Here is a 13,145-nt window from a genome sequence, read left to right as displayed (position 1 = left end):
ATATTTTCTGAAAGCTAGTTTTATCACCTTTAAAATGCATTTTTTTAAAATTTTATACGATAATTTTTAAGAAAAATATGATTTTTTGTTTAAAAAAATAGCCATTTTTTTCAATTGCTGATAACTCAAAAACGGTTACTTTAGGAAAAAATTCTTAAGAACATAAATTATTCCTTTTTATGTGCAGAAGTTATCAACAATTGAAAAAATGGCTATTTTTTTAAACAAAAAATCATATTTTTCTTAAAAATTATCGTATAAAATTTTTAAAAAATGCATTTTAAAGGTGATAAAACTAGCTTTCAGAAAATATATGTGGGATTAAAATGCGACCATTTCCTAACAAACTGTATCACTTTAAAAAAAACAAAAAAAAACGAAAAATTTTATGTTGCAATAACATTTTGTAAACATTAACAAATTAATTTTTTTAATTTTTATTTTATACAGTGTTAAAGCTCAGGAAAAGAGCTTTAAAAAGAGACCTTTTTGAGCTTTTTATCTTTAATAATAAACAAAATACAAAACTTTTTGTACAGCTCTCAATCGCTGTCGGGTGGGCAAAAGTTATTGAGCGGCACTGTATGTCATAAAATTTGAGATTCCTAATATCATTTTTAGGCATAAGAAATACGTGTTCTTCACAATACTAATATTCGGATTAGATATATAATACCAAATTTCAGTTTTAGTGATCTGCTTACATCTTACGTCCGATTCCAGTGATAGTTTATGCCTAAATCTCAGATTTAATCTCTAATTTAGAGATTAATTTTTTTCCGTGTATATCATAATTTTTTCCAAGAAAATAAGTTAACTCACAAATTTAACTATGATTTTTGCAGTCAGTGCATAAATTTATGTAAACACACATACAGTGGAACCTCGATTATCCGAACTAACTTTTTTTTATATAATTAAAGTAAAAAAATTAACAGTTGAATTATATATATATTTCATTTAATCCATTTTTTAAATATACATCAGTATATATACGTAAATATATATTAATTCATAATAATATATTAATAAAACATAGAATTGAGAATTTTTTAAGATTTTTCTGGCATAAATATCGTTATTTTCCTTTGAAAGATTCGGGAGGTCAAAAAAAAGTTCGGATAATAGAAGTTCGGATAAAATGATTTTCGGTTCGGATAATAGAGGGTTCGGATAACAGAGGTTCGGATAATCGAGGTTCTACTGTAGTTTCAAAAAGATTATATGTGTAGGGCTTTCGAAAAATGTCAAAAGTTTTAATATTTGAACATTAAACATTAATATTTTCTCACAACTTTCAATATTTTTTAACGTTAATTTTCTTTTCTAAGCTTATTTTACAATTTTGAACAACAAAAATAGCCAACGGGTGAAAAAATAAAAATTCTAACATCTTTAAAAATTAAACTGTTTACCATCCTATATGTTTTTGGGTTGAACATGATGCAATTATTTTAACGCCACTTTTTTGGTAACAAAGATAAACTAAAAAGATAAAATGAGAAACCATTACATTTATTTTTTAGCATTAAAATTAATACAAAAAATTGAACATTTTAGAATTATTTTACTAATCTTTAAATTATAAAAGCTGACTTTTGTACAAGAATCACACTTATAGCTGATTTCACAAATGTAAATTAAAGATTAGTTAGTAATTGACATGTTTTTGACTTCGCGTGAACAATTAATGTACTAATTGAAAATAGTTCTCCATTGAGAAACTAATACTTATGGAAAGAATAACTTAAACAATTCTTATTTTTAATAAGTCTTGAACAGTCTCTCCACTTTATAAAATAATTTTCATCAAGAAATTGAAAATGTTGATGTTTTAAAAATTCGGAAATCAGTTATTTTTTATTTTAACACAGCTGATAACATGAAAAATCCGAAAAAGAAGGTTTTTGAATTGTAAAATGAATTTTTTTATGTACAAATCAAAGTTTCACAAAAAATAGTAAAAATAATTTACAATAAAAAAAAATTTTCTTTTGATTTTGTAACCGATTAAACTCATTTTTTATAGTACTTCTTAATAATAAAAAGAACATTTTAATTAAAAAAATAATCTCTTTTTAACTTAGCCTAATAGTATTTAACAATCGTTAAATCCGTTTAAAAACAAAACATTTGTTTTAAAATCTTTTGTTTATAAAAATGTGTAACTTATTAATTAGAAATAATATGACGTTATGCTTTTGATACAAATCCGAGATCTCTGGGAGTCATATATTCTTTTATAATTTCATCAGTTATTTTACTTCTGTTTTCTTGATGACTGCCTATAAGTTTTTGCAGCAGTAAAATTAGTTCTTTCTTTAGTTCACCAGTTAAGATTTCTCCAGATGTATATCCCTGAAAAATAATAATTGGAATAATTATTATTAAAAAAGTATTATAAAAAAGTAAGTACTATTATAAAAAGTATTTTAGATTAAAAATAAACTTTAGAAAAGATCTACTCTTTTAACTAGTGTTGTTATTATGAATTTTTAAGAACAATGGGGTTTCTATTGCAAAATGCGTGCAAATTCACAAGCTTGAATATTTCAATTTTATCTTTTAATGCTTTCCAGACTTCGCACTCAATAATTAATTTTAAGAAAGTAGCAAAAAGTAGCTTTCAAACTCAAAAAAGTAGTTATCGAAAAATTAAGCTTAAAGACCAAAACCATAGTTTTAAAAACTTTACAAAACTGACAAAAAATATTTACTTCTTTTTTATCCTGTTAATAAATTGAACTCCAGCAGCGAATTTTATTATTCATGAAAGAATTTAAATATAATTATAAAAATAATTTCATTCTTGCGAAGAATTTTATAAAAATGTGTAAATAATTTATTTCTTTCCACTAATTTTATGCAAATTCTAATTTAAATAATTGAATTCCTGAGAAATTTTTATTATCCGTTAAAAGAAATGAATTATTACAAAGATTTTTACAAAAAATTTTTTAAATAATTGAATTCTGTTTGGAGATTTTATGAAAATAGTAGATATTGAAAATCATTGAATTGCAAAAAGTTTTTAAAAATAATTAAATTTTACAAAGAATTCTATTAAAATTTTTGAGAATAATTGAATGTCTGTGTGACATTTTATTGAATTATTTTCAAAATAATTGAATTTCTAAAAAGCATTTTATTATTTATGAAAATAATTGAATTCTTGTGATGAATATTGTTATTTATGAAAATAATTGAATTTTGCAAAGAACTTTATTAAAATGGGACAAAATAATTGAATTTTCGGGAATAATTTTGTTTTTTATCTTTAATAATAATTGAATTCTTTCAAAGAATTATTTATGTAAACAATTGAATTCTTGCGAAGAATTTTATTAAAATCTAAAAGAATTATTGAATTATTTAAAAAAAATAGTAATTAAAATTGTATTTTAAAATAATTGAAAATAATTGAATTCCTGTGAAAAATTCTAATATTTTTGTAAATAATTGAATTCTTTCAAAGAATTTGAAAAAAACATTTTTTTAAATAATTGATTTTTTCTTTGGAATTGAAATTAAATTTTTAAGAATAATTAGATTTTTCGAACAATTCCTGTAAGTAAAATTGTATGTATTAAAAATAATTACAGCGATGAATTTTATTATTTATGAAAATAATTAAATATTTGCTAAGAATTTTATTAAAATTTTCAAAAATAATTGAATTTCTGAGAAGAATTTTATTATTTATGAAAATAATTGAATTCTTGCAAGCGATTTTATTAGAATTTTTAAAAATAATTGAATTTCCAAGAAGAAATTTATTACTTTTAAAAAAATTGAATTCTTGTTGTGAATATTGTTATTTATGAAAATAATTGAATTTTGCAAAGAATTATATTAAAATGCGACAATATAATTGAATTTTCGGGAATAATTTTATTATTTATCGATATAATTGAAATCTTTCGAAGAATTATTTATGTAAATAATTGAATTCTTGGAAAGAATTTTATTAAAATCTAAAAGTAAAATTAAATTATTTCAAAAAAAAGTTAATTAAAATTGTATTTAAAATAATTGATTTCTTTCAATTTATTTTATTAACATATTTGAAAATAATTAAATTCCTGTGAAAAATTCTAATATTTTTGTAAATAATTAAGTTCTTCCAAACAATTTTAATCAAAATTTTTTTTAAATAATTGATTTTTTTGAGAATAGAAATTAAATTTTTAAGAATAATTACATTTCTTGAGCAATTCTTGTAAAATTGTATTAAAAATAATTGAAATCCAGGGATGAATTTTATTGTTTACGAAAATAATTGAATAGTTGCAAAGAATTTTATTATTTATTATGAAAATAATTGAATGTATAGCAAAAAATTTTATTAAACTGTTTAAAAAGAATTGAATTTCTGTGAAAAATTTTGTTATTTTTGAAAATAATTGAATTCTTTATAAGAATTTTATAAACATTTTATTAAATACCTAATTAAGTTTTTCGAAATATAATAAATATTATCAAAATTTTATTTCAAAACAAAAAATAATTTGAATTCTTGTGGAAAACTTTATTTGTGAAAAAATATAAATTTTTCGATTAATTAATTTAAAATAATTAAATGAATTTAATTAATTTAAAATAATTGAAATTCTGCTATGACTTTTATTATTTATGAAAATAATTGAATTCTTGCTTAGAATTTAATCAAAAATTTTGTTAAATTAATTGATTTTTTTGAATTTTTTTTTTTTTAAATGCTTTTTTAAATTAATTGAATTCCTTGGGAAATTTTATTATTTATGAAAATAATTGAATTTTGAATGAATTTTATCAATTATTTTTTAAATTATTGAATTTTTTTGCGAAATTTTATGAAAATACTAGATATTGAAAATAATTGAATTTTTAAATTATTTATATCTTTCGATAATAATTTTTGAGATTAGTTTTCTGATTTGTAATATTAGCGAATTTAAAGTAGAATTCTCAAAAAATACAAAAAAGTAGCTTTTAGTCGATGAAATCTAAAAAAACTACCCAAATAGTAGCATAAAGTAAAAAAGTAGTAAATAGTTGGTTTTAGTAGATGAGTGCAAAGCCTGGCTTTCGTGCTATCAAAATTTATCTACAATGAAAAAAAGAGAAGGCCTTGTAACACATTGTAATTAAGTATTTAAAAATACGTACAACTCTGAGTTTCTCTAATTTCTCATCATCATCCAGGAAAAATGTAAGCCATTGATATGAGATATCAACATCGCAGTTGCCTCCAAGTTTCCTGTGTTCCTCTAGAGTCGCTTGTCCGCCAGAAAACGCGTGCTTGTTCACCTTGTCCTTGATATTCTTTTGAGTGTCCGTTAGAAAAACGGCAGAATTGTCTTCGCTGGCAGACATTTTCGTTTTGGAACCTTGCAATGCAGGGAAGAAGCTCGAATGCAACAAGGCCGGTTTCGGATAGCCAAGTTTTGGAGCTACATCTCTCGTCATCCTGAAGTAAGGATCCTGATCAATCGCACATGGAATCAGGCAGTGTGCCTTTGATGTTTTAAAAATAAACGGAAATGTGCTACAAAAAGCAGGAGCCGCCTGTGTGGGAGGAAACGATATTTTTGCGATAGGATCACTATCGCCAAATCCAAATATTCCTTTTACCTGATTAAAGGTAACGCACTTTTGAATTCTTATCATATTTTGATAGAAGGCAGGATTGTTGCCAATATGTTCGAGATTCGAAAAGATAAATGTCTTCTTAATATTAAAGCCGCAAGCAATTATGTCTTTGGCATTTAAATATGCAAGTTCAATTGCAGTTTCAAGTTTAATGTTCTTCCAAATGGATTTCTCGTCGTCGGTTAATTGAATGACAAGGGGAACGTCGAAAACATCCTGCAGCCACTTGCAAAACATAAACGGAATCAAGTGACCGATATGCATTGATTCTGAACTTGGACCTCGTCCTGTGTAAAGATAAAATGGTTTCCCCTGTTCATACAAATTCAGGATGGTATGCATATCTCTGTGAGAAAAGAAAATTCCTCTACGAAGAAAATGATGAGGTTTTTGTCCAGTGACTTTTTCAAATCTTTGAAGAAGCTCATCGTCGATTTTCGAACTGCCAAAGCGCACTATTGAACAAAGATATTATTTAGTTCAAACAAAATCAACGCAAAATATTAAAATGTAATAATAAATTTACTAAACACAATTTAGTTTTTCAAAATTTACAATTTTTGAAAAGATTCTAATATACTTAAATAGAAATTCTCAGTTTTCATAAGGAAATAATTTGGATCATTTCTACTTCTTAATTACAATATTGCTTTATAATAAAATTTTAAGTTTTCTAAAAATAAAGGAAAAAAATTTTTATAAATTCTATTTGTCAATTACAATTATTTTAATTGAAAAATAAAATTTTTGAATTTTTAGAAAATAAAGGAAAAAATTCAACTTAAAAAAATGTTCTGTTACATTTATTTACGAATTTCTTTAATTGCAAAATTATTCAAAAACATCAATAACTTCTTTTCTAAATAAATATTAAATTATTATTATTTTTTTAATAGGAATTAAGATTTTCAAAAATTTCAAATTCAAACCTTTTTGAAATTAAATATGTAACTCGGAGTCAAAGACTCGGAGTGATCGATTTCTTCATGTTTTATAATAATTAAAAATAATTGAGTGATAAAATCATTATTTTATATTATAAGAATATTGTTACTGTAACTTCTTAAAAATTATTTTCACATTCTATTATTATCTAAAATTTAAACTAAAATTCATTTTCAAATTATTTATTAATCAAATTTTTAAATAATTGAATTCTTTTGACGAATTTTAATAACATTTTTTAGAATAGTTACATTTTTCAAAGACTTCGATTAAAATTGTATTAAAAATAATTGAAATTCTGGGATGAATTTTATTATTTCTGAACATAAGAATGTGACTCTTTATAAAATTCAATTATTTATCAATTATTAAATTCAAATACTTTAAAAATTCGATTTGTTAAAAAGTTTTTAATGAAATTCTTTGACAAATTTAATTATTTTCAGTTGAATTTTACAAAATTTCTATTAATTCGATAATTATTTTTTAATTATTTTTAACTAGGTAATTAAAATTTAGAGAACAGTATAAATATCCTTTATTACTCATGAAAATAATTGAATTTCTGCAATAATTTGTAACTTCTTCAAAATTAAATTTTTTTCTAGTGTTTTTAACTAAAATTCTTCTTTAAATAAATTATTTTTAATAATTTTTGAAAAAGTTCTTCTTTGAGAATTTTTAAATCCCTTTGTTTACACTTCAATTTTACGTGAAATTTCAATTATTAGAAAATTCTTTAATTAAATATATATATTAGAAAATAAAAACTTGAAAGAATTTCAAAAAAAAATTCAATTAAACTTTTTCAAAGGAATTATTTCTATAGAATTGTTTGTTAAAAATATATAAAATTAAGAATTTCAATGATTTTCATTTAAAACCTTTTCAAAATTCAATTATTCAAAAAAATTGCAAATATTAGTAACTTCTCCAAAATTCAATTATTATCTAAAACTTTAACTGAAATTAATTTTTAAATCAATTTCTATTAGAAAATTCTACGAGAATTCAATTATTTAAATACAAACATAGATAATTTATTGAATAATTGAATGTTTCTTAAAATTTAATGCTCATAAAGAATTTTATCAACAAATTTATAAATAGTTAAATTCTTTTGACAGATTTTAATAAAAGTTTTAATAATAATATTTTCCAAGGAATTCGATTAAAATTGTATTAAAAATAATTGAAATTCTGCGATGAGTTTTATTATTTATGAAAATAATTGAATAATTGCGAAGAATTTTATTAAAAAAGTTTCAAAGAATTTACTTCTTATGAACAAATTTATGCAAATTATATTTCTAATATTTGAATTTCTGTGAAATTTTTATTATTTATGAAAACAATTAAATGTTTGCGTTCAAGTTTATTAAAATTGTTTTTAAATAATTTAATTCTTTTAGGGAATTTTATTAAAACTGTAATAGATATTGAAAATCATTGAAATGAGGAAAATTTTTAAAAGAATTTTATTAAAATTTTTGAAAATAGTTGAATTTTATTCAATTCAATTTTTAAAATTTTTTAACTAAAATTGTTCTATAAATCTATTATTTTTGATAATTAATTAAATATATATTGAAAAATTTAACTAATTTGAAGAATTTTAATTATTAACATTTTGCAAAAATCTAAGTTTTTAAAAATGTCTAATTAAATTCATTAAAAATTGAAATTTTATAAAATTTCAAATTGAAAACCTTTTTAATATTAAAAAGTAAAATTATTCATTAAATAACTTATTTATTTTATGATAGTTGTTCACGATTTAAATTATTTAAAAAAGCTATTTTAAAAGATTGATTAATTAATAATTAATTATTTTTTTAATATTTTATATTTATATTTATAATTAAAAATTAATAATTAAACAAGAATGACTTATACGTTCTTTGAAAAATTTTCGATTAGATTAGTTCATGTAAAATTGACTTTTTCAAACTTAACAATTTTTGAAATTAAAAAAATTTTATTTAATATTAACAATAAGTCTGATTCATCAAACTAGATAATATAATTGCTATAATTGATATATTTAATTCATCAAATCTGAGTATACTTCAGAATATAGAAATGATTTTTAAACTTTAAAAATAGTTTGAAATTAAATTGTACAGAAACTGTAAAACTAACATTACAAAGTAATTACAAAGTAAATTAACAAAGAAAACTTAATAAAAATTTTAACTTTCTTCATAGTACTATAAAATGATAAATATTAAATTATTTTTTTAATCCATATGCAGAATGATCAACGCAAGAAATGTTTCTAAGGTTATGTATCCATATGATCATTCTGATTTTGCCGGTTATTTTTTATTTTGAAAAACTTTAAGTTTCTGGGAAAAAATATTTCCAAACCTAACAATAATACATAGAAAAAAAACAAAACATTAAAAGAATTTACATGTTTTCGCTTACCAATAAGTTTATCATAATCTATCCCTTTATTTCCAGACACACTTTCAACACACCAAGGTGTTACAATATCGTCATTTCGAATTTCCCCGTTGGCGTCGATCGACAAGTTCTCAATCCCTATTTCTGTACTCATATTTTAATGTTTGTTTATTAGTTACAATTTGCACTATATTATAATTATTAATTTTCAATAAATTAAATATAAAAGTGAGAATTAAGTGCTTAGATTTTTCCCATGCTGTTAAAACAAGATACTAAAGGTGCATTCACACCTTTGTCGGTAGAAAAAAATTAATCGCAGCTCGATGTTGGACATGGCCAACCATAACAGGTTGCATCGTTTGCGTGCAAAAAGTGGATAACGCTATGGTAAAGTAACGGGATGTACATGAGCAACAAAAATAATAAAATTTATTATTTATAATAAAAGTCATTATTTTTATTGTTTATTATTATAATTATTACATTTATTTATTATTACACTTACTTTTTGAAAATATTATAATGGAAATATACAGAGAAATATTAAACAATAAAGGAAATTTGTTTACAAAAATATTATTAAACATAAATTTTGTAAAAATATTTAATTAATAAAACATTATTTTTGGATTTTTTTTTATTTTTACCTATACAAAAAATTTTTTGAACTTAATGCAATGAATAGAAAAAGCGGTTACCCCCACAGCACCGAAACTTTCCTAAAAATTTATTAAATATTTACTTGCAATGTTCGGCATATTTAACTGAAAAGTTTAGTCAAAATTGTGTAAAGATTTAAATGTCCCGATTAAATAAATGTTTAGCGCGAAACTTTCCTGAACATTTAAATTACATTTTCGCCTAATTATAAGTATTTTTTTAATCGGGACATTTAAATATTTACACAATTTTCACTAAACTTTTCAGTTAAATATGCCGAACATTGCAAGTAAATATTTAATAAATTTTTTGGAAAGTTTCAGTGCTGTGGGGGTAAAGTAGTTTACATATATGACATATTATTTTTATAATTTGTTAAAAATTTTATTTTTTGTTTAATCTTTTATAAACAAGAATACCTATTTTATATTATTTTTTTTATTATTTATTCATTAGAAGGTAATACAAATAAAAAGAAATTCCATTGTTTTCGCTGCTATAAGAGTTACTATTATTACTAGCACAAATAACGCGCGCTAAAGCGCGCGTTAAGTTTCTTGTTTCACTTTTAACATATATATATAACAATAATGTAATTTTTACATTACATGTCACATGAAAATTAATGAAAGCGTGAATGCCAATGAGACGATAATGAAAAATATGTTCATTACATTATTTTTGACTTATTAATAATCAAAAATAAATTACATTTAATTAGAATTAATTATTTATTTGTTATTTTGTTTCTAATAGTTTTCTAGTCAAAATTAATTAATATTATTTTCATATCATTAACATTCAAAAATTCAATTATTCAGAAGAATTCTACACAAAATCACTATTTTTCTAAATTTATTCCGGGAAATCAGGAAAAAGTCAGAAAATTTTGTCAAAAGTGCTGGAATAATATTCAATTTCAACAATTCATAAGAAAATTCTGAATGTTATTCTTGAGCATTAAAAAGATTTTATATATTTCAAACTCTTGCTGTTTTTAACAATAATTAGACTTTACAGATTTAGAATTAATTTTCTTAAATAATTTAATTTTTAAAAAACTATCGAGAAAAAATTATTTTTTATTAATTATTTTGGAATAATTTTTTATTTAAAAATTAAAAAAATAATTGAATTTTATGAAATTTGTATTTAAAATTTTTTTATAAATAATATATAAATAAGTAGTAAATGTCACGCCTGCCAAACAAAGTATTTAATTTATTATTATTATTATTATCATTACTCAAAAGAAATTCGATTATCTTTACAAAATTTCAATAAAAAATTCTTCGAAAAATTTATGAAAAATTACAAAAATGTTATCTTTTAAAATTATTACAGGTGACAGCTAAAAAAACGCGCGTGTAGTTTCTCCTAGTATTAATAGATAATTAATAATAATGCCTATTAACAATAAAAACTGGTACCTAATCACTTAACTACTTAATCACAAAAAATAATTAAAAAATTTTAAAAAATTTCGTTAAAAATTGAAATTTACAAAATATATCACTGCTTTGCTAACTTTGCATAAAATTTCATATTTGTGCCTTCAAAAAATGAATTTAAAAATGTTTTGATAAAATTCTTTATCAGACTTAAATTTTAAGAAATTTTAATTATTCAATAAATTATTTATTTTTGTATTCAAATTATTGAATTCTCTAATACAAATTTATTTCAAAATGAATTTCAGTTAAAGTTCTATACATAATAATTGAATATTAAAAGCATTACAGCATGAATTTTAAGAAATAATTAAATTTTAAAATGGTTCCAAATCAAATTCTTTAAAAATTTGTATTTTTCATACTTATAACTAACAATTCTGTAGAATTAATTATTTTAAAAAAGTTTAATTGAATTTTTTTCTGAAAATATTTGAAATATTTATTTTTTAATTCGTATTTATAGTTGAAGAATTTCTGAATAATTTAAATTTCGTAAACAAATGGATTTTAAAATTCTCAAAGAACTTTTTTTAAAAATTATTAAAAATAATTTATTCCTGTGGGAAAATAATAATGATTAAAATTTATTTAGAAAAGAAGTAATTGATGTTTTCAAATAATTTTAGAATTAAAGAAATTCGTAAATAAATGTAATGGAACATTTTTTGGAGTATCTAATCATTTTTAGAGAGAATCAGAATATTCTTTAGAGTCAAGGAAGAAGTCAAAATTTTGTTAAGTAATAAAGTTTTTCATATTAAAAAAAAAAGAAAATATTTTACAGGATTTACATTTGTTAATTTTCTAAAATGTTTGTTACAAAATGCTAATTTTTTAGAATCAAAGGAAATAATGAATAGTATAATAATATTAATAATTCTTTTAGATTAATAAAAATATTGTTGAATTATTTGAGAAATAAAAATAATATTATTAAATCAAAAAAAATAAAAACAAAATAAATAAATGTAATATTATATCTATCAAAACATATAAAAAACAAAAGCATAAATTTTGTTAAAAAATCGTTATTTTATATTTTATTTCTATTTTCTATCAAAACGAATAAAAAACAAAAGAATAACCATGACTAACTTCAGGTGTGGACAGACTGGACAGAATGAATACGACGATTATTATAGTTAATTGTTTATTCCTAAAAAAACCATTTTCAGAAAAAATATGTTTTTTAATTTTCAAATTATTCAAAATTTTATGCTTTTTTCACCAAATTTTTCAGTTTTACAATTTATTTTTTTTTAATCCTGATACTTTTTTTAAAAAAGGAAAAAATTTTTTTTTAATTATGTAGTGTTTCTATGAGCGTCAATATGAATCCGGGTTTTAAAAAACAATACAAATTGACATCTGGACATAGAAAATGGAGAACCGCAACAGGTCATGCAGCTCTGCTTTTGTTGAACCACTTTTTATTTTATTTAATTTGTCTTTAGATAATGATATTTTTCCACTGATTTGAAAAAGAAGTATAATTATTCCGGTTCACAAAGGTGGAGATATGAAAAATGTATCGAATTATCGTCTTATTTTTATTTTCAGTGCGATTGCAAAAATTTTTGTAATGTTCAAGACGGTTTTTATTGGGAAACGGAACTATTAACCCTTAATCTTAAAGTACAAACTTCAAAAACTTACGTTTGATACACTATGGGCGCTTTGTACCCTGCAATACTTTGAAACCTTATATATTTGTCTTAAATTAATGAAATTCAGTTCATTTTTTTAATTGATAGGAAATGTTTTAAGGAATATGAAAAATATAGTTTTATTGATATAAAATTAATTTGTTAAAAAATATTTGACAATAAACAATGACATGTTTTTAAGAATGGAACGCATTTGAACAAAACACCTGGACTTGTGCAATCCTGCAATCTTTCATGGTGGAACCATTGGTCGAGTGCCTAATATTTGTTGAACGTGCGGGGACGCTCGACGAATCAGTAAAACAAAAAGGTGATTCTGCGAGGGAATTTAATTCAGAGGATTGATGACAACAAAATCAATTAACAAGGAAATCCA

The 13,145-nt window shown here is 21.6% G+C and overlaps 1 protein-coding gene across 1 annotated transcript; it reads right to left on the bottom strand.

Moving 5' to 3' along the window:
• Positions 1-1,494: 1,494 nt before the first annotated feature.
• Positions 1,495-9,276, bottom strand: LOC122510080 (tryptophan--tRNA ligase, cytoplasmic). Its single transcript, XM_043624488.1, has 3 exons — positions 9,007-9,276; positions 5,149-6,086; positions 1,495-2,358 (listed from the first exon to the last, which is right to left on the bottom strand). The coding sequence occupies exons 1-3, from the start codon at positions 9,137-9,139 to the stop codon at positions 2,194-2,196; spliced, it is 1,236 nt and encodes a 411-aa protein (XP_043480423.1). The 5' UTR covers positions 9,140-9,276; the 3' UTR covers positions 1,495-2,193.
• Positions 9,277-13,145: the final 3,869 nt, after the last annotated feature.

Source organism: Leptopilina heterotoma, unplaced genomic scaffold (assembly GCF_015476425.1).
Source record: "Leptopilina heterotoma isolate Lh14 unplaced genomic scaffold, ASM1547642v1 Lhet_66, whole genome shotgun sequence".
Lineage (NCBI taxonomy): Eukaryota > Metazoa > Arthropoda > Insecta > Hymenoptera > Figitidae > Leptopilina > Leptopilina heterotoma.
This window is presented reverse-complemented; position numbering and strand designations above follow the sequence as displayed.